This window comes from Haliaeetus albicilla, chromosome 1 (genome assembly GCF_947461875.1).
Source record: "Haliaeetus albicilla chromosome 1, bHalAlb1.1, whole genome shotgun sequence".
Classification (NCBI taxonomy): domain Eukaryota; kingdom Metazoa; phylum Chordata; class Aves; order Accipitriformes; family Accipitridae; genus Haliaeetus; species Haliaeetus albicilla.
The window spans coordinates 15,153,911-15,175,751 of record NC_091483.1 but is presented as its reverse complement, the minus strand read 5'-3'; the positions used below and the strand labels follow the sequence as shown (position 1 = coordinate 15,175,751).

The 21,841-nt window shown below is 36.9% G+C and overlaps 1 protein-coding gene across 9 annotated transcripts in view; it reads left to right on the top strand.

Annotated features, from left to right (window-relative positions):
- Positions 1–21,841, top strand: part of INPP4B (inositol polyphosphate-4-phosphatase type II B) — a 339,117-nt gene that overhangs the window by 226,556 nt on the left and 90,720 nt on the right. For all 9 annotated transcript variants that reach the window (XM_069779819.1, XM_069779787.1, XM_069779811.1 and 6 more), the window contains 3 exons: positions 790–937; positions 12,346–12,476; positions 19,630–19,734. In XM_069779819.1, the coding sequence (XP_069635920.1) occupies positions 790–937; positions 12,346–12,476; positions 19,630–19,734 (384 nt within the window). The remainder of the gene's footprint in view (positions 1–789; positions 938–12,345; positions 12,477–19,629; positions 19,735–21,841) is intronic.

Below are 21,841 nucleotides of genomic sequence, written 5' to 3'. Positions count from 1 at the left end.
TATAGAACATCATTGTAAGATCTGAATGGAAACATAGCCAACATTTGAGAGCTTTAAGATAAAAATCATGGTGGGTTTTAAGCATAACTTTCCAAGACACCAAGTAATGTGATTTTCCAATGTGAAGTTACAACAGTGATCTGAGAACAGTGCATGTAACATATTTACCTGATTGTTATATTTATTTCTATGTAGTGGCAGTCTCTTCACCATGTCAATGATCTAGTTGACTCTAAAATGGCGTCGTCTTGACCATGTCAATGGTCAAGTTTCTTTTAATGTACATGCACACCATCTATTTGTACTAATGACTTCTGTGTGTGCGTATCATGGAGAAGATGCATCAGATACAGCTAAATTCTGAGGCATGCTTCGCTTGTCCCATGCAATTTATTAGCAATGTGAGTGATTCTAAGATGGTAAACGGTGGCGTTGACTGTGAGTTCATTGTTGATTTGTGCATTATGTTTTTTCTAACTGTATCTTAAGTGTAAGAATAGAGAGCATAATTTACATTCTCACTACACTGAAATGCTAAATTCACAGGATACCTACTGTGAGGGTAAAATGTGATTTATCTACTGTACTAGTAATACTTTGTCATCCACATACTGCTATAATAAATTAAATAAAAATTGGATGTTTTTAATAGAATTTTAATGGTTCTGAAATTAATTCTGGAAGCAAGGGGGGAAATAACGTATTATTTTTGGATGAAACTGTTGTCATAAATTTTCAAAGAGTCATATAACCACAGTAAAGCAATGATATAATTTTTCCTCTCTGCAGTGTTAAAAAACCCAATCTGTAAGTTGTATAGATTCCCTACTTCTGACAACAAGTGGATGCGGATCCGGGAACAGATGGCTGAGACTACCCTCTCTTTCCATGTTCCTAAAGAACTGATCAATCTGCACATAAAGGAGGATATGAGAAGGTAAGGAAGAAGAAGTAGCAATAGTAAATACTAAATTTTATTTTTCTGAGTTGGAATAATGTGATGAGCTAAAAATATTAATGTGTAGTATGAAATAGGCAAAATATAGCGATCTTTTGGGCTGCTAAGAATTTACAGCTGTAACTGAACAACAGAATTGATTGCTCAGAATTTTTAGGACTCCAGTGACTTCATAAGTTCTGAGCAATGAACTGTGCTAGAGTGCAGTCGTGACTTTAAATGTGTAAGCATCCACATTTGGTTAACAATGTAAATATTCTGAAAAGTTCATATTTTATAAAGGAAGAACATGTGACAAGGGTGTGAACTACATTGTAGCGTGTTTGGCTTTGTGTCTGGGCAGTGCTAATATTGCAGACAAACAAGATGCAAGCAGTGGAAAATGACATGTTTGTAGTTAATAAAGAAGCAATGAGAAAATAAATCACATTCCTCTAATGTAAATTAGTTGGCATAAGAAAAGGAAACCTTTGTTCATGTTTGGCCTTGTAACCAGGAGGGACATCTGAGGATCATTACAATATGGATGGCCTGGGGAAAAAGAGGATAGGGAGCACAAGTGTCCCCAAGTCCTTTGTGTGTCCGAATTCCCACTGCAGCGACTGAAATGGCAGCCTGCCCTTTGAATACTTGTGAGCCATGCTGATACAACTGTGGGAAAAAGCAATATTTTAAGCAGTCCTAGGCTTCCCTGAAAGCATACCTTCTTTTTCCAATGATAATGGATTGTGTAGAAGAAGGTACTGCCTCTTTCCCCATGCAAGTTGCCTCACACATGGGTGGGCATCTGGTCTTACGTAAGAGTAACACTGTGATCTAGTGCTGCATCCCAAAGCCGTCCTGTGCACTTTCAGGCAACTCCTCCATCAGAAGGGGTTGCCTGTGGTTGTTTACAGTGGTTGGTTGTCCTGCAATAGGAGCTTCTTTTCTTTTTTCATTCACCCCATCTGCTGCTTCTGTATGATTTTTTTTATGCCAATAGAACAGCATGTGGGAGACCAGAATCTTGCTTTTAATAAAGTCAATGGACTGATACGTACTTACGCATGGTGATGATGGGTTATAAAAATCATATGAATTGTTATAATACTTTATTTTATTCATTTAATACTGTGTTTAGGCATTTATGGCCTGATCCTGTTTGAGAATACTAATGTGTAAGGTTTTTTTAGTAAGCAATAAAAATAGATTATGCTGACTTGCACAGTTCATCCACTTCCCAGATTTTCATTTGCCCCATGGGCAAATGCCTTTTAAATGTTAGAGGATTACTTTAACCACTTTTACTACTACTGCGTTATTCTCTGCAAAGGCATAATGCAAGTAATAGCACTTGCTGTTATTTCTTATTATAGCATTCACCTCCTTGGATAAAGTCATAGTAAAGAATCACCATGGATTGGTTTTTTTAACAATTATTTGATACTTACCAAAATGAAGAAAAGCTTTAAGGAAGAAACAGAAGTAAAAGTTGCTCAAAGATTGGGGAAAGTGGTTCTGATTTTCCTGATTGCCAACATGGTTAGCTGTTCAAGCCTAGTAAGAAAGTGTGGGTGTGAGAGAAACAAAGTGATTGTATCAGTCTGAGGGAGGGCGGTAAGACCAACCAAGAGGAGGAACAACTTGTGGTAGAATACTAGCAGATGGTGGGAATGGGGCATCTGTGTCACCTGTCATCATCGTATGAGCGTGTGGGTTGGAGCTTCAGCTTTGTATGGGCTTTACTTTTTGAAATAATTGCAAAGATGTGTGCTTTTGCAGACTCTTTGCATTTGTAAACTAGCAAAATGATGTTAGGAGGATATTGTTACGTTAGTTTTTGAACTCGTACGAAATTTACACTGTACTATCTTTAGGCTATTCTCTTCTGAAGTATTCTTCTCTGCATCTTTTTTCCCCAGTTAGTATAAAAGAATAAACATTTTTGTCTTGGAGGCCACTTCTTACCATCCTCAGCCTGTTTCATTTTATTCCTATTGTGGCTTCGGTATAGTCGGGTCTGAAGCAATTACCTATACAAAATATCCAAGTGAAGTGTTAATCCCATTCAGTATTGTATTTTAAATTATAATTTAAATTCCCTTTTCTCATAGCTCTTCAAGATTATTTCTCTCTTGATAAAACTACAGTGTTCATTGTTAAACAAACTTTTTCATTTACTGACATGGTACTCTGAAATATGTAACCTCTAAGGATGTTTAACTTTGTTTTTCAGCGTGAAATAATGTTTTTAAAGATATGCATGCATTAAAGATTTTATCCTTCAAGCCTCCCTGGAAGAAGTTTAATAGGAGCTATGTGGTCATTTTTATTGTTCTAATAAGGGTCATACAGTCTGCTTTGCTGGTTTTTATTAAGAAATTATTTGTTTCCCTTCTTGAGGTTTTCCAATAAGTCCTTTCCCCTGTTTTCAACATGGCTTTACACAAATCTTGTCCAGATATTTTGCTTCTATCATGTAAGATTAGCCAAGTAGTTTTTCGTACCTAATGATTACAAAAAAGACTTAGTAGTTTACAATAATGGTTCCGAAAGTTGGTTGACCCATATAATCTAAGCTTGCAGTTGTAGATAACTTGTAACTTGTGGCGCACTAGATCAGCACAGCAAGAGAATTAGGAGAGTCTGGTAGAAGCTGTGGTACACATGTCTTTCAGATTTGCCAGTAAAGCTCTTTTGCGTCCCTTGGAACCAAATTTGGCTTTGGCTGAAAGAAAATTCCACCTACTTAGGCTGAATTTGGCGCATGGCATTTGTGGTCACAACCCATAAACAAATTTCAAGGATAGATGCTGAACTTTCCTTGAACCCTCTCTCCAGACTACAAAGCACGCTCAAGCTTTCCTCCTGCATCAGGAATGGCTGACCTGTCCCAACTCCAGTAGCCTTTTCTTGTGAAAAATCTATGCTGTTTGTCTGTTTTCTAATTTCTTTCTCATAACATTACAGAATGAGGACAAAGTTCAGACTGTCTGAAAGATGTATGTTTTTCTACTACCTTTTAATACACAATTTCTAGAGAGAAATGGAGACTCAGGCAGAAATGCCATGTGTTGGGAGCAGGCATTGATTTTTCTGGACCTTTGCATGTTATTTTTAACATGACTTATTTTTGAGCACTGCGGAAACATCGTATTGGTAAGAGGTAATAACATTTAAAAAGTTATTCTGAGTAAACTTACCATGACTTTTGAAGCTAGCTGAATCAACCACATTTAGATGGGCACTGTTAATATGCTATCCACTTAAGGACTTTTAAAACCTTACTTCAAGTAACTACCTAGCATAAATGTTCAAAGTAGTAATTTTTTCAACTCTTAAAAAATCCCCAAATGTGTCAGTAAAATGTAGCTCAAATACAGGCATATGCAAAATTTACCCCATTGTGCATCAGACAAGATGTAAAACCTTTATCTTCTTATTCTCCATCAGTTACTGCATAGAGAAATAAAAGTATATGAATGTAAGTGTAACTAGATTTTTGTGAGTAGTGTTTAGACAATTGCCCTCCTCAAACACGATCAGTGTATTAACCATTAATTTATAAACTAAAGGATAAAATATGTTGTTAATGTATGAACACTACATAATTCTCTGTCCTCTTGATTTCACTGTTCATAGCTGATTTTGGAAAAGATGGCCTTGCTGAAAGTCTAACGGGAGTTTTCGTATCAGACTTAATGAAGTAAAATTTGCTGGACTTCACTTTGTTATTGGGTGTTTAAAGTTGTAGTGCATTGGAATGGAGTAACATTAGCTGCTTTGTTTTCTGATAGTTACCTCTACATAACATTACCTATTATTCAGCAGTGCTGAAAGCTGTAAAATGTTAACTTACATTCTGACTGTCCTGTCAAAGAGGGGTTTTTGTTGTTTTCTGCAAAATCCACCCATGTTCGAAGACTCCAGAAAATCATTCTGTACCAGTCAGCAATGCTTCTCAGAGACTGGCTGCTAAAATTTCCGGATGTTATATTTGTGCATGGCATGCCCCAGTCTTAAAGTCCACATTGAGCAAATGATATAACTTGTCGGTCTTATTAGAGCCCCCCACGTTATAGTGAGGGACAATACAAAACCAAAGCAAAAAATAATCTTTCTCCCAAGCTTATAATTATTTTAACACACTCAAATTCTGTCATCACAAAAAGCATTTGAATTTTTACGTTATTAACTAGAGATTTTGCACTTACCATTACTTATCTGTGGTTCTAATAGCACTAAGTTGGGTGTATTTTGTCGGTTCATGTCAGTGGGGCTGCAGAGAGTATAAATTAGAGGCGTAAAGGCATTAAGGTGATTAAAAAAGCTTTGTACAGTTTTATTATGTTGCTCGTGTCATAAAGCTTCTCACTGTTTATTTTGAATGAGGCACTCTGATTAATAAATTGGGGAAGAAAGAAAACAGAAACCCACAAAACTGTTTAAATGCTTGAGTAATCATGCAGTTAATAATGTGATTAATCTTGCCACGTATATGCTTCCAAGATGAAAGAAAGAAATGAAGTTATAAACTATGAGAATAAAATGGTTTTGCTTATATCATAGAGCTGAAGCAACATTGTCTTAAGCTGGTGCCAGTGTTTCCTGATGAAACAGTAAAATTTAAAAACCAACCAAACAAAAAACCATGTAAAAAATTCTATAAGCCATTACTAGTTACTAAAATATAATTTAGGATTAAAATGTAAATTCCACGGATGCCATTCTAAGTATTACTGAATTTGAGTTTCTTTGCAATCATGTGATGCGGGAGAATTCTCCTGTGCTATTAAATGCAAATCGTAGAATTAATCTCAAATGATCATGCTGTTTGAAGATCTTGAGTCTTTCAGAGATAAACCCAGGTAATAAAATATCCAAGGAAGGGAAAGAGTCTTAAGGCAGGAAGGAAGATATGGGTTTAATTTAGCTTATATATTGTCTACAATTTTGGATAGTAAAAGGGGATGGTGGTGGTTAGAAATGCGAAAGGAACTTAAAGAACCTCCAGCTCTCAGGAACAGTATGAAATATTCTCAAGCCTTTGCAAATCCCAGTCTGTTCTCCACATATACATAGAAGAAACAGGTTTTAAAATATTTTTAATGTATTTGATGGCTTGATTTTTGGGGGTGGTTTGTTTTGGTTTTGTTTGGTTGTTTTTTTAAAACAAACGTTTAAGGCATTGTCGTGGTTTAACCCCAGCCAGCAACGAAGCCCCACACAGCCACTTCACTCCTCCCGAAGTGGGATGGGGGAGAGAATCGGAAGGGTAAGAGTGAAAGTGAAAAAACTCAAGGGCTGAGATAAAGACAGTTTAATAGGTAAAGCAAAAGCCACACACGCAAGCAAAGCACAACAAGGAATTCATTCACCACTTCCCACGGGCAGGCAGGTGTTCAGCCATCTCCAGGAAAGCAGGGTCCATCACGGTTACTTGGGAAGACAAACGCCATCACTCCAAATGTGTCCCCCCAATTCCTTCTTCTTCCCCCAGTTTATATGCTGAGCATGACGTCATACGGTCTGGAACATCCCTTTGCCCAGTTGGGGTCAGCTGTCCCGGCTGTGCCCCCTCCCAACTCCTTGTGCCCCCCCAGCCTCCTCGCTGGTGGGGTGGGGTGAGGAGCAGAAAAGCCCTTGGCTCTGGGTGAGCACTGCTCAGCAGTAACCAAAACATCCCTGTGTTATCAACACTGTTTCCAGCACAAATCCAAAACACGGCCCCATACTAGCTACTGTGAAGAAAATTAACACTATCCCAGCCAAAACCAGCACAGGCAGGAAAAAAGGTAGGCACAACCTACATTTTAGTTCTTAGTTACCTGTCAGGTCAGCCTTAGCAGAACCTAATTCTGGGAAATTCTGTGAGAAGAGAAAAACGGCACCTGTTTTCAAGAGGTTCCTAATGAAAACTATTAGGAAAGAAAGAAAAATATCCTTTTATTCATTTTTGTGGTACCTTCCCCAGAAGGGATTAAATCCTCTGTAGTAATTATCTGTCTGTTTTAGAATCAACATAGTAAAAAGGCTATGATTCTTTTATTTCTGGAGAGTATGTTTTGTTGTTTTGATGGGTTATTGCCTGTATATCACAGGACCATAACTTGTAAAGAAAAATGAGGTAATTTTATTTGCTTCTATTCTACAAAAAAGGATGAAATGGTTATCCATAAACATGTACATTTTACAGTAAAATTTGTTAGGAAAAATAATTCCTGTGCTCCTTTCCTTAGAAGGAAACTTCTAATCTTCCTTTACTTATGAGTGATAGAGTCATGCCCCAAAGCTTATGGTGTGTATTTACTCCAAAGCTCCTGTTTGATAAATATTCAGAACTTTGTCGCCTTTATAATATTATAAAACTTTTGCAAATATAATCTGCAGAAGTGTCTCATCTTATTTTGAATCCCGCTAAGCACTTTGCTTCTGATGTTTTGTGAAAGTGGATTTCAGAAGCTAATTTTTCTTGGTGGCGGCAAAAATCACTTCCTTTTTTCGGTTTTGAATTTGTCATGTTTGCTTCACTGGGAATTGCATCACTGGATTATTGAAGCTGAATGAATCAAAAATTACTACTTTGTCTTCATACAGCATTTGTGGTTTATGTGCTTCTATCATATGTCCTCTTAATTATCTCTTCTTCATATAATTACACTGATCTTTTCAACTTCATCTTTCAATTTGTGAAGATTTGTGCTGTGTCCTTAATGATGTAAATGGCATTCCTGCTGTTCCCTTTTCTGAGACAGAATAATCAGATCCAAAAAGGTTCTTTGAGGGAATGTCCCCTTCAGACTCATCTTGCTCATCTTAATATCTTGCTGCTGGTTTTTGTTTTATTTTGATTTTATTGTCACTGACCACAGGTTTTCACTGTGCTTTCCACAATGGTGTCTGGACTGTTGCAGCTAGTGGTATTTTTGCAAAAACAAGTTCATTGGTAACCTGACTTCAGTATTAGGGCTTTCCTCAAATAATTTTTGAACATGATGCGTAACACTCGTTCAGAGTACTCCTTACAGAATTCAGTATTTTGTATTTTCAGCATTCGATATGTTTCCTTTACACTTCTAAGTTGTTCTATATCCTCATATCCAACGTGATGAGTCTTTTTCTGTTACTATGGTCATTAGAGTGCATGGCACAAAGCAGGAACTGTTTCAGTAGAAATTATTAACGTGAACAACACAGGAAATTCTTTGTGCCTCTTTCAGGTACTTCTAGTAGTTTACTATAATCATGCACCTAAGCTGTTCTTAAAAAAAAAAAAAAAAAAAAAAGCAGCATGAATTGGTAAATGAAAAGGCAGAATATTAATCTGAGCCTTGGGTACTCAACCATCATTTGATAATGGGCCTCACTGAACATTTTCTTGGAACAAAAAAATTGCATGTAGTTTTACTTCGAGTCTAATGGCAACAGTATTTAACTGCTAGTAATGTCAGAAATTTAGCCAGTCATGTAGCGTTTACAGATCTCTGGTTGCCCTGATGTAGTTGTTCATAAAGAAATTCAGTCCAGGCACAGATCCTCCTAACCACCCTGCATATCAGTGTAACAGCTCGCACAATGACCGTACTTTCCATCAGCAGGGGAAGGCTGGGTAAATCTCAAGCCCCTATACGGCAAAGTGCCCATGAATTGTAGCTGTGTAAATCTGTAAGTCATTCTGAGAAAAAGTTGTTGTTGGGTTTTAAGTAGGAGCCTGAAATGAAGGTTCATGACGTTTCTAATGGTGCTGTGGCATTCTGAGGAGTCTCATAACTTATTCTTGGGATTTTCCATCTCTTTAAAATTGTGTTGTGTTAGCACCAATGATCATTAATCTTTATACTAACAATCAGCGTGGTATACAGTGTTTTCAGCAGATCAGGATCCAATATTGAATTTTCTGCCATAATGGCAGAAAAGGGTTTTGAAGAAAGGGTAACAGGTAAATTTTAGATTTTTTTTTTTTTTTTTTTTTTTTTTTTGTGGGGAACTGCTTCCAACCATAATGGGAGGTACTCAGTGAAAGCTGGCACAATTAATCTACTAAAGGAAAGAATGGATGTGAAAAACAGGAAGTACATGAGAAAGGCTTAAAAATAAGCTAATGAGCTAACATTTAAGTGGAGGAGGAGGGATGGGGCAGACTGTTTACATCTACATTCTGGTTAGATACAAATGGGGCAAGATTATATCAAGGCCACCAAGGAAGATATTGAAGTACTTAAGGCAGGAGACAATGAAAGTTGAGACACTCCTGGGTGACAGTTTCCATTGTGCATTGACAGAAATGACTATCCAGGAGACAGTTTGAGGAGGTGAACGGCAAGATGTAGTCAAAGCTTGGATTTGATTCTGTAAGGAGAGTTGAAGTTGATCCTGAGCACAGTATCTGTCATGGCGATGAGTGCAGTTACTTGGAAAAGACATTGAAAGGGGATTTGGAGTCTGGGAAGAAGATGATAAATAGCTCTATTATAATAATATTGAGTTTGCTCTGAGCTTGCTGCTCTGTTGACAAGCTATTCAGAATTCCAGGGCTGCATTGAGAAGGTGAATCAGTAACCAGTTTGCCCTCTGTAGAACTAATATATATTATAAATAATAATTTTCTTTTATAGCCCAATTGTTGTTTGACACAATTACTGGTTGAAGTGTATTGTTAACATTATTCAATGAAATAAGTTCTGGTATAAGTATTATAGTATTATTAAAACAAATTAAATATTTATTTTTTAAAGAATATTGTTGTGGGTATTAGTACAAACTATAAACTTCCAAATTTGAAAAATATTATGTTTCTCAACCTGTTTGTTTACTCTGGGGAGGGACCCTTCACAATAATGATGATGTATGTCGGTACTATGGAATATTGTTGATGGAGCTTAGATGTAGAAAAGATAATTCTTTTTCCAGCCGTAACTCGGAGTTGTACTGAGTCAACAACAGCAGTGACAAATAGTAAGAAATCATAAGACACAAATAATATCTAAATCCTATGTCTTACATTTTTGCATTTGAAAAAAAGATACAAAATGTGCAAGGAAGCTATTTTTGGAGGAATAGTGTCTATGCCATAAAATCCTGTTACCTCATTTTGATTTTACTGTATTTTTAAATAAAAATAAATTTAGAAAAGGTAGTACTTAAAGTTTCCATGCTATATAGGCTCTAGATTACTATAAAATTGCACACTTACATTATTAAAACATTGCAGATAAGATGCATCTTCTTATGACATACTAGTGGCTGTATTTTGACATCAGTGATGCTTATGTGTTTCTGAAACAATTACAAGCCTTGTCGACAACGATAAGAGCAGAATTTGACATTCCTTGAAAACATGTTAAAGTTAATATGGTGGGATTTGAGCTTTGCCTTCCTGTTGCTGTTGATGTCAGTGGAGTTAACTCATAATCAGCCGGTTAAACCAGTTTTGTGTTTTGGTTAGATATTTTAGTCTGAGATAAGGGGTTTCTATTCCTGCTGTTGCTTGGCTTGAGCATGGGACCAACAGCTCCAGGAGAGGGCTTAGATAGAGGTGCGGGAGCAGAGCCCCAACAGTGGGTTTTCCATGGAATAGAGGGCTCTGAATGTGGTGTATTGATGTGCTCACGTCTCACTGTGTAGTATTTCTCCAATTGCTGCAGAATACTATATTCCTGTATAGGAGGAGCAGTAAAGTTTTGCAGCTCAGCCAGGTCCAAACATTGTTCCTAAATAAGACAACATAAATATTAAGGGCCAAAGTATCTTCACCGCAAATAAATAAAATTTTATACCCTGCCAAATCTTACGAGCTTTTCTTAGGAGGAAGCCCTGAGATTTTAATTTAATGGGATGACTCATTTTAAGCTGCTAAAAACTTGTAAGGAAAATGGTGATTGAAAATGGTGGGTTTGTCCTCTTACTGCTGATGATTCTTATGCTACAGCATTGCCAGTTTGTATCGATGGAGGAAAGTTGAACAGTTTCATCTACTTCTGTTCTTCAGGTTGAATGAAATGGAAAAAAGTAATCATATGTCATTACTAAACTCCCAACGAGTTCATGTATTGTAATCTTCATTTCCATTTTGATACTTTCAAGGACATGTATAAACAAAACGCCTTATTTCTGCTTCCAGTGCAATCTGTTTGATTTTGGTTGTTGTATTAACCAGGAGCAGAATTATGCCTATATAGCTTATTCTAATACTGTTCACTCTAATGCAAAGCTAATAATGATGGGGAAAATATCAGTGTATCAGCGTTTAAGAAATAATTCTAAGACTTTTTGGCTAGTAATCAGAACTGTTGCAGTAAGTGTAGCTCTATGTTCCTGTGCTGCAGCCTCACTGGTCTTTTTCTCCCCCTTTCTGCCCCCCTCTTGCCCTGTTTTTCCTTTTTTTTTCAGTAATTTTCCTATATGTAAGAGTTCTCGCCTGGAAGTTGAATTGCAGTGAAACAGTCTGCTTGATACTTTGAGGAAAATGAGGAAAGCTAGTTGGTTGTGTTGCACAAATTTTCTCCTAAACAATTCCAAGCGTTTGAAGACTTGAGATCTTTCATTTTCAGTTTCTTTAAAAGCAGGTCCCCCAACGTGGCTCTGGGATAGGTATAGGACAAACTTACTTTGCAAGTGGGGAAAACAAACAGAAAGCCCAGTGTACTGTAACTATGCTTGTTTGTGTAGGAAATTAAAGTGATCTCTATTTCACTCAGGTCAGCTCTCAAGAGTGTACAGGAAAACTGATAATTTGCTAAAGGATTTCCTTTTGGATTTGCAGTGACATGTTTGGTTACCATAACACTGCTGTTTTGACCTCATGAACACAGCTGTAAGCCTGAAGATTATGTTTTAGGGGACTGGTGGTTTTTTTGGTTTGCCTTTTGTTTTGTTTTGAACACCAAAGAAATGTGGTGAGGGCTTGTGTGTTGGTTAAACTGACATTTGTAGAAACACTACTAGAACGCTATTTGATGCGTGTGAAAGTATCCAAAGAGTAGCGTTTATCAAAACAGCTACACTGTGAGTGTTGGAAAAGGAGCAAACTTTGTATTCTTTTACAATAGTGTTTAATACTTCTTCAGAAAAAGTTACTTGCTCTGAACACAGCTCTCTGGAGCCTGGAAGCCTTCTTGCTTCCAGGGGAGAAATAATATTTCAATTTGCAGGCCATTGCATTTGTGCCAGATGAGTTTTGAACACAAATTACTGTATTATTCACTGATTTGACATTCTTTATTGTGTGGCTGAACAACAGAGCGAAACCAGCAGATTTTACAAGTCTCAAGAAAACAGATTTTATTCCAGTTAGGAAGTGCTTTTGATGTTTTCTAACAAACTGGTTTTGGATTAATTGAATTAATTTGGATGAATGTTAATGGATTAATGAGTTAATTAGTGCCTTCTCTTTTTGCCTTTTGATATAGGAATCAGGAACTTAAAGACTTGGGAGAACTTGCTCCTCACTGGGACAATATGCGCAAAAGTGTTATTGCTCACTGTGATCAGATGTTGAGCATGTACCAGGATACTCTTGCAGAGCTTGGGAAGCATACAGGTATGAAAGTAGCCTCTCCTCTTCTGGAGCAGTTAAGAATTAAATAAATTGATTTTTATTAAATACTGGCATATTCAGCAGATGTAAAACACATAAAAATGAAATATTTGTAATCATATTTCTGAAATACTCAGAGGTGCCCTGTTTCAGCTTCTAAACTTTTTTCATGCGTTCCATTGGTTTTTCCCAGGTAACATGGTACATGGTTACATAGCAGCCAAAAAAAAAATTGGAAAAGTAGATGTGTGTATTTTAATTGCACGTTTCATTGTATATACTGCTCTGCTAGTATTGAATACCATCTGCCAATTGAAACCACCCTTAAAGGTAGTTTTGTCAGATTTTCTTGAAACCTAACTTAAGTTACATTTAACAGTCTACAGGATAACAGTAACATCTAGCTATGCCTTGCATATCCTTAGTGTAGTAGTTGTCGTTGCCCACGTTGTGCCAGAAAAGCACAGACTTAATATGGGATTGGCAGTCTGTCGTCAGTCCAGAAATAGCAGCATGTGCTGCCTTGCTTTTTTTTCATGTGGCGACAGTGGTCTTATGTTCTGATGTGCACTGGGTGCTTGTTCAGTTGCGATCTGCCGGCGTCCTGTGGTCAGGGACTATAACGTATCGTAGTGTCTGCATGCCAGTGGAATAAGACAGCATCAGTGACAACTGTGCAGGAAAGGCAGCTGGTCTTTTCCTCCTGTGCTAATTCTTGCTCATAAAAAGAGCAAGAAAAGACTGTAGAACAAATTATTTCTTCTTTTGAATTTCTTTTCTTTTGATTGTTCACAAATCATTCAAGGAACTTACGATAATTCTTTTTTGTTTTGTGAGGCTACCAGAATTATTTCCTGAATAACACTGTATTTTGAGCGAACAATGATTTCTGTCTGTTTATAGCATGCCTTTCTGCCTCTTCCTGCTGGTGCAACCCCCGCCCAGTTCTTGAGATCTTCTTGAAGGAAATGGGCACAATTCTGTTCTGAATTACTACAAAGGTCTTGTGGTTGCTGCTTTCTTGCTGGTGTCAGATTTCCAACGCCAGTCCTCACAATCACCATCTCAAATACGTGTTTTCGATGACCATGCTGCCATTATTGCTTGCATATGCTGTTTCGCTCTATATTCTCACCATGACATGTTCCCGTTGCAGCCTTACTCCCACAGTTGTGTGTGTGCGTGTGTGTAGGCGTAGCAGCGCGTGTCAGAGGTAAACACTGTGCACTGTGTTCCATATACATAAGTTTGCAACCTAGAATATTTCTGAAAAAGGGATACATTATGGTTATGAATATTTGTAAAAAATAGAGGTATAAATGATGATAACATCTTTTGAAATATCTGATACATATTTAGGGAGAATTTGCAGTATTTTCTTAATTATTTCTAGCTGTCTACGTAAACCAAACAAAACAATTTTTTTTGTACCGAGTAATGGAGCAATCAGGTTTTAGTTCAATATACATCTAAAATGCATAGCAGAATAATTTCTTCTTATAGAGAACTGGGCGCATTTACTTTTATTGTAATGAGTCTGCTGCATTTAGTAGGTGAGGCACAAACCATTCCCTTTCAAAATAGGCATTAAAACTGTACTTCTATCGTTTATCCATCAACTTCTAATACAGGACTGAGCATGGTCTTTCTCATTCCAGATTGCTCTGGGATAGCTTTCTTGGTCACAGGAAAAGATAAATCCTGTTTTAGTGTATGAACAAAAACCAGTCTCTAACTGCAACTAAGCATTTTGGGAGCAGTTGATCACCTACTTAAATGTGTATAGGGGAAAAAAGCTCATCTGTTACACTAAATGTTGTATAAAAATTTGCATTTTGGCTGCAAAAGTGTAATTTCTTGTGTTTATGATTGTTCACCATCATCAGAATATTCCAGTTCTGATTTTGGCAGACTACTTCCTGATCCAGTATGACAATTCCTATGTTTCTGTGTTTTAAATACTATATATATATTTTTTTAATGCTTTGCTAATTACATTTTGAAAGCACTCCATAAAGTATCATATGCAAGGTAATAAATACAGATTATGAAGGAATCGACGTAATAATTGTCACTCACAGGAAAATATTGAAATGACCTTTTGAGCTTAAAAAAACAACAAAAAAAACCCCAGACAGTGTAATCTATTAAGAATCTATTAAAAATCCTGCAAGGCCTATATTGTGCTAAGGGAATTTGAAAAGAGTTGATGATGTTAAATGATCTGTCTTAACTGTGGTTTGAGAGAACTGCGGTGGACCAGGGAACCTGGGATTATTGAGAACAACAGAAACAGCACATGTAAAAAAGAGTAGGAACATTTCTCTGAAAACAAAACAAAGCAGAAAACCAAAGCAACCTAATAATTGTAGTGAAGATAAGAAATAAGGAGGAGGTGTTAATTTGGAGGCCAACGCTCAGGTGCATACCTAAATCTCATTTCTTCAACAACCCTTTTTTCCCTCCTTACTAATACGGTGCCAGTAAAATACTTGTTTATACTTGGAAAACCCCTGATTTTCCATCTTGTGTGAAAAGTTACTTTAACATTCGAAAACTTATTTTATTGTGATCAGGGGAATACGTGCACATTCTAAAGCCAAATCATAGCCCAGTCCTTCTAATGAAGACAATATTTACTTTTAACCCTGCACTATAGTATTTTTATTCTTACTAAATCACAAATTAAATTAGATGATAAATCCTGAGTGATGAGTCTCCCTTTAAAGTTGTCCCGTTGAGGTCTAACATTTTTAAATTATAAATATGGGGGGGGGTGGGGGTGGACAGAGGGATGTATTTTGTATACTTATGTAGAGCTAGGCTAAAACTTCAAATCTGCATTTTGATCCTAGAGGCAATGTAGGATTTGGCTGCCCAAAAGTTAAACAAAATCTAGAACAGATTCTTATATGCTTCTGCTGTCCATTACTTGCCTTTACCAGATTCTTTTCTGCCTTGATCATTTGCAGTAAGTAATGGCAATTCTCTGTGAAAAAGAGATTAATCTCCCTGCATCCAGTTTTCAGAAGTTTGTCCCTACTGCTTTTTTTTTGAAAGGAATAAGGTGGGTGTGGATAAAAGTCACTGCATGTTTTAAGATGTCCCAATTCTTCTTCCATTCCCATTTGGGATGGTTCTTCTCCATAAACAGTACACATTATAACTTTAAAAACCAAGATTATAGAGTTTGGTAAGAAAAGCAAGACAGACACATATTTGACTTCATACTGTAGTTGCACAAAAAATAATGCTGAGAGAACATTGTAGACTGGAAATTTAGATTAGAGATGTGAGTACAACTTTAATTCAGACTTCTCAGGTCAACATATTTCAACACAGTCCTTACTTTCTCATTGTCAGAGATTCAAACCAAAAAAGATTTTGCTTTACAGGTCGGCTTGTATAGGCTTCTTTCTTTATCTTAGTCATCACAGTGCCTGAGGTTGAGTTGAAGTAGTTCTCTCCATTCTGAAACAGCTTGAAAATTGCAGTGTTCTGGCGTAGCTGTGCATTTGCGCTGGAGATCAAGATCTGCTTGGAAACGGGCACCCATCCTAGTAGGGGTAGTTTGCAATCAGCCATACTTCTACTTAAGAACTCAACAAGGTTAGTTTTCTAAACTAGATCAAGCTTCGATTATCTGGCCTCAGATGCAAAATTCCTGAGTCGGGTTGTTATTTTGGGAAGCCTTATTTTAAGACAAGGCCAACTGGCCGCATTCCTCTGGGAAAGCCATGGAGTGCTTTTGCCTCTGCCTTTGTTTCACTACCATGTTGGTAGCCAGACATATGTGGAAGCACTAACTCGCTGACACTCTTCTCCCTCCTCGGTACATCAAAAGCAGGGTTAGTGTTAACGTGTTTAGCATTTTTGCTTTGTTACTCACCGAACAATTGCTTTCCTTTAACAAGGGGCTTTTTACATGTATCTTGTCACAAACAGTTCTGAAGGACCAACTCCATGTAAGTCATCTAGGTGCACCTATCTCCAATCTCCTTTTGTATCAGCGCTAGGGAAGACTGTTCACTCAGTGTAGAGAGGGGGAGGTAGCATCTGCAAATAAAATTTGTCCAAAATATTCCCACATTCCTCCTATATGATCACATGTTGGGTTTTCTGAGAGATGCCTACTTCACGCTCAGCTGAGCTATTTGTGGAATTTAATGGAGAAGGCTACTGTTAGTAGACCACTTAATTTCTTTTTAAAAGTGAGAGATTGCAGTGAAAGTATCAGGAGACTGCATTAGTGTTAGACAGCAATTTTGGTTTAGCAGCATGTTTACTGAAAATGGAGGTTTAAGGAAGTTAAGACTATTTCAGATTTGAGTTGTTTTGACAAACACTTTTATCCTCAAAAATGAGGGAGAATTTTAGAGAATGCCCTGTATTTTTGTTTCAAGGAAACAAAATAACAGGAATCTAAGAGGGTTAGGTAACATGAAAATAAATAGTTTCAGGTTAATCTAAAAGATTTGGTGATTTTGGGAGGGAGTAGAACTTTGAAACTTGTTTGTTTTAGTTTGACCCGAAACGATTCCTCCCCCCGTTTTTTTTTTTTTCCATTTCAGTCATCAAACTGACAATTCTATTATTCATCCAGCCCTAGAAGGAGAAGAAAAGACAATCGAGGTTAAGGCAATTGCTGGAGAATTGGACACTATCCTTGCCTCTGTCACAAAGTTCCTATGTGACACTAGGCAAGTCAGACTTCAGAAGTGGTTAGTGTGTGTTGTTCTTTTTTGGAAGCCTGGCAATAGACACGAGCTGTTTTGCAGAAGTACTCAGTACTTACGGATGTAATTCAGCTCAGTGGGAGCTGTGCTTCCAAAATGGAATGTGATGCTGCATTATAATGCGTGCTCTGTAGAATGAGATCCTCAGTATCTCATATTGATGCATTGTTTCTTAAACGCTTTGACCTTAAGTTATTCTCTGCCATTAGAATGGATAAAATTATAACCCTTTTACTCAGCCAGGTAAAATTAATTCTGTAAATATTTGTAAAGCCCTTAGAAACTGTAGCGATGCATGCAGCAGACAGGTTTGAGGAAATTAAGAATTTGTGCGAAGCTTGGGCAATATATTTGAATCCAGATACCGAAGTAAAAGTTGGAAACAAAATGCTGAATCGCTGCTTCTAAAATGAGCAGCAAAGACCCAAAACATTCAATGAGCTGGAAGAAGCTATTATGTCCTATGTCATTGAATTCTGTTTCACAGTTCCCCTTCAGGTGGATATCAGATGAAGGTTGCATCTATGTTCTGGTATTTCCTAACTTTGAAGAATTTAATCTTGCAACAGTAATAACTATTTTAATAGAGGGAATGTAGTTTTCTTGGTCCTTAAATACAACTTACCAAGTTATTTAAAAACAAACAGACAAACTATACTGAAAATCAGTTTTATCATATGGATGATACTGGCAAATGCAGATTGAGATATTAATTCCACTGCATGGATCTTTTTTACCTGAGTAAACAGAATAACTGATAGCAGTGGGTGGTTATTATCCCATATGTTTCTGGCACTGGATGGGAAGGGATTCTTGCTTCACAGGTATTCCCTGAAAAGAGGAATAACGAGACTCAGCAATGCTGCATGTGTTCTACTCCAGCTCAGGATAGAAGTGTAGTCCAGGGAGAGCAGGCTTTTCTCTTCTCCCTGCTACTCTTCTTTTGCCTGTCCCTTGATATCTGCTGTCATCTTATTTTCCTCTTAGTCTGCCAGTGTTTCCTTATCTTAGGTCCAGTTATCATTCCTTAAGCTTTGATCTTGGTCTCAGCTGAATTCTCATAAATTATCTGCCCGCTTTCTGTTTTCTTTCCTAATGATTTATAATCTCCTCACCGGCACCATTCCCATTTTTTTTTCTGGTATAGTTCAAGTTCCCTTCACTGCTCCCATAATTTTGTATTTCTGTGCTTCCCAGGTGCAGGTTTCCCACTGCTGTTCCTCATCCTCAATGACTCCTGGTTTCAGTCTGCATCCCCAGGTTCAAACCAGAATCTTTGACTCCTGACAATTGCTTTTCTTGCTACCTTTGCTCTTAATCTTTGTTAAATTATTATTTTAAGTTACTAAGCTTAGGTAGCAGCCTAAGCAGGCTTGGTTGGTCTGGAGCATCATTGGTGCCCTCTGGCAATGTATTAAGCATTGAGCCTCCCAATGCAAGTCACGTTGGAAACTATGGCAGTTTCAACAGATAACCTCTAGCAAATCTTGATTGAGCAAGTCAAGAAGAATAATTTCAAATATTTCCTTTTTTTTTTCTTCAAGAAAAGGTTGAACCTTTCCAAAGTTTTGGGGTTTTTTTGTTTGGTTTTTTTTTTTTTTTTTTTTTTTACATCCTATCTGAATCAGAGGAATTTTAGTCCAAATGGTTAATAGTTGGCAAAATGATAGGGTGCAGAAAAAACAGTCTAAGTAAATGTTGGGCTGCCTGAGTGAGAAGATAGGATCACTTCTCTTTACTAATCTACACCCTTTTATTTTATCTAAATGCTGTATCAAATATCTCCAGGTAAATTACGTTTTCGTACTGTCAGGTTTTAATTATATTCCTTTATACCACCGTAGAGTTACTCATAATCTCATGCTTTTCAAGTATGCAACCAGATTTTTATTTTTTTTCCCAGAGCATTGTGCTTCTCGTGATTCTGGCTTTTTAGAAAGAAAACTAATTTATAGCATTTCTTAAGCTAGTTTATGTTTCTTTATTTGAACTTTCTAGGAACAATGCATAGCCTAGTCAATGTAATACTTTTGTTTGAAGAAAAAAATGTTACTTGGTGATAATGTAATACCATCATAGCTCTGTACCTCCGTGTTTTTAGCACAGAATAAACATAATGAACATTAACTGTGACATTGTTTCCAGCAGGCTGCAGACTGATTTCAGACAGCAGGAAAAAATGTCTAGCACCTAGAATAAAAAATTAGATTGTTCTGTGAATTAAAAGCTGTTTTGTTGCTTCCAATATGGATACATGCTGAGACTCAGTTAGTGAACCATTCTTCTCCTAATATACAATTACACATTAAAAGTAGATTAAAGAAGACTCCTAATATACAAGTATTGTCCTCACATTAAGAAGACGACAAAACATCTGCTGGGTGATTAAGATAATGATTCTTTAAACTTTTGTTTTTCAGGTTCTTCCTTCAAATCAAGCTGTAGCAAAGGAGAAAAAACATTAGAATTCATCCCAATAAATCTTCATCTGCAAAGAATGCACGTGCATAGTCCTCGATTGAAAGGTAAAGTATGTTCTGTGGAGATAATCCCCATGTATGACAAAGTATGCTTCGAAATAAAATTAAACTTGCAACCAAGAGGTATGGTTTCCACTTTATCCCTTTTTAAGATGTAATTATCTTAATTTATATATCCAGTTTGAAGGATGAACATTAGGAGGTGGACATGCTTTCAGATGAAACTTTAAAACCACAATAGACTTGAAAGGTATGCTGTTTAGAGAGTTGAATCTCGGTCATTTTGAATTTTGCACTTAAGGGTAGGATACTGGCAACAGTCTTGTTAAACTTTGTAGGTGGGACATAAAGATGCTACAGATAAAAAGCATGGAAAGTAATAGTATTAAATTGATTTTTTTGTTGTTGTTGTTAGTAAATTTATGTGCAATTTGGGCTTACATGGATTTGGAGTAATGCTGAGGAGAAAAGAATATCACAAGACATACAGTGACTTATAAAGAAAAATCTGAGATTTATTTCATGTTGCATGTGTTTTGCCGATAAGTGAAGTTTGTACAGTATTAGCTTGTTTGCAATATTCATGCAGTATGGCTTGATACAGAAGGTTTCTTGTATGACAAGATTGTTACTTGGTTTTTGGGGTTGGTTTGGTGGTTGTTTTGTTTTTTTAATAAAAAATCAAGCTTCCAAATTCATTATTTAAAAATCTGTACTGCTGTACAGGCTTAAAGTGTTTAATTTTTTACTTTGTTTAACGGGGTCTAGAAACTTTCTGTGTGCTTATTTCCTAATTATCTTTGTGTACATATCTGGAACGTGCTTGTCTTCCTGAAGGGTTTGATTTCCTTCTCTCGGGCCTGTGCATTTGCTCCTAAAACCAAAGCTTTTGGGTTTGGATGTTGTTTGGAATATTTCTAGAGCAACTGAGTATGTACTGTCTGTAGAGGACCACAGTTAAGTAAACCATGAGATCAAAGAAGTGGCCACCTTGCCCATCCTCCACATTTCTTCACAAATTCCGAAACCTGCATGCAGACATACTGCCGCTGAGATTGATCAGAAGTCCTGAGTCTGTGCTGAAACCTAGGAATCAGGTCCAAAGTTAAAGCTATACAAGGGATTTCTCTGCCTCATTTTCTGAAGCCACAAATTTTGGAAACTGACTGCAGATCTTGGAAAACTAAGGAGTGGTTAACTAAATTTCTTTTAAGTTCTTTTTTTAAAATAAATTCCAGGGGTGCTGTGCTCATTTTGTTTCTATGACACTTCAGACAAATAAGTAAATGCAGAATATATGTTCACTGATATGTATTGGTAACCTGTGCGTGGTTAAAAATATTCTGTTGTGGCAGCGCAGAACTAATACTGTCATGATTCATACTGACACACTGCACAATGTTCAGTAAATTCACGTCCTTCTAGGGCATTGGCTTAATTTTTCATTGTGATCTGTAATGTCAGTGTAGTGTAAAAGCCAGTCTTACCTGTCTTGTTTCTAAGGTGAGGGTTTTTTTCCCCACTGTGCCACCAGAGATAGTGGCATCCCAGAGACTGCTGGGATGAACTCACCAGCCTAGGTGATGCAACTTGCACGGTTCCATTAAGGACAGTGTTACTTCTAAACTTAATATATCCTATTTCTTAGGAAGCCTTAATGAGCCCCGTGCTGCTTGTGCCTAAATCTGCTTGTTCAGTGCTACCCTGTGCCAAGTAAGCATTTCTTAGTGTTAAGTGAAAGTATCTCACTGATTATGCTGAAAATGCTGTGAACTTCTAATACCTTCTGGAAAGGGGGGATAATTTTCCATAATGTTGTCTGTGACTCTGTTTAGTACAGTATTCTGTTGCTGCTGCTTGCATATAATTTTAGCAGCGTCCTTTACACATAAAAGATTATATTGATACATACATGTGAGCAAATCATAGTACAGTGAATAATTTGTTGATAAATTGAGATCTATTAAATTTGCTGTCACTGTAGAAACACGGAAATTACACTCTGTAAGGTTTTTGGCTTATAAATACACTCTGCATCTAAGCAGATTGTAAAACAGTAAATACAAACAATAATTATAGGAGTATTATACTGTGTACTGCTGATGTTCATCCATTTCCAAGTTGGAACATGGGGACTGCTGATTGTTAGATA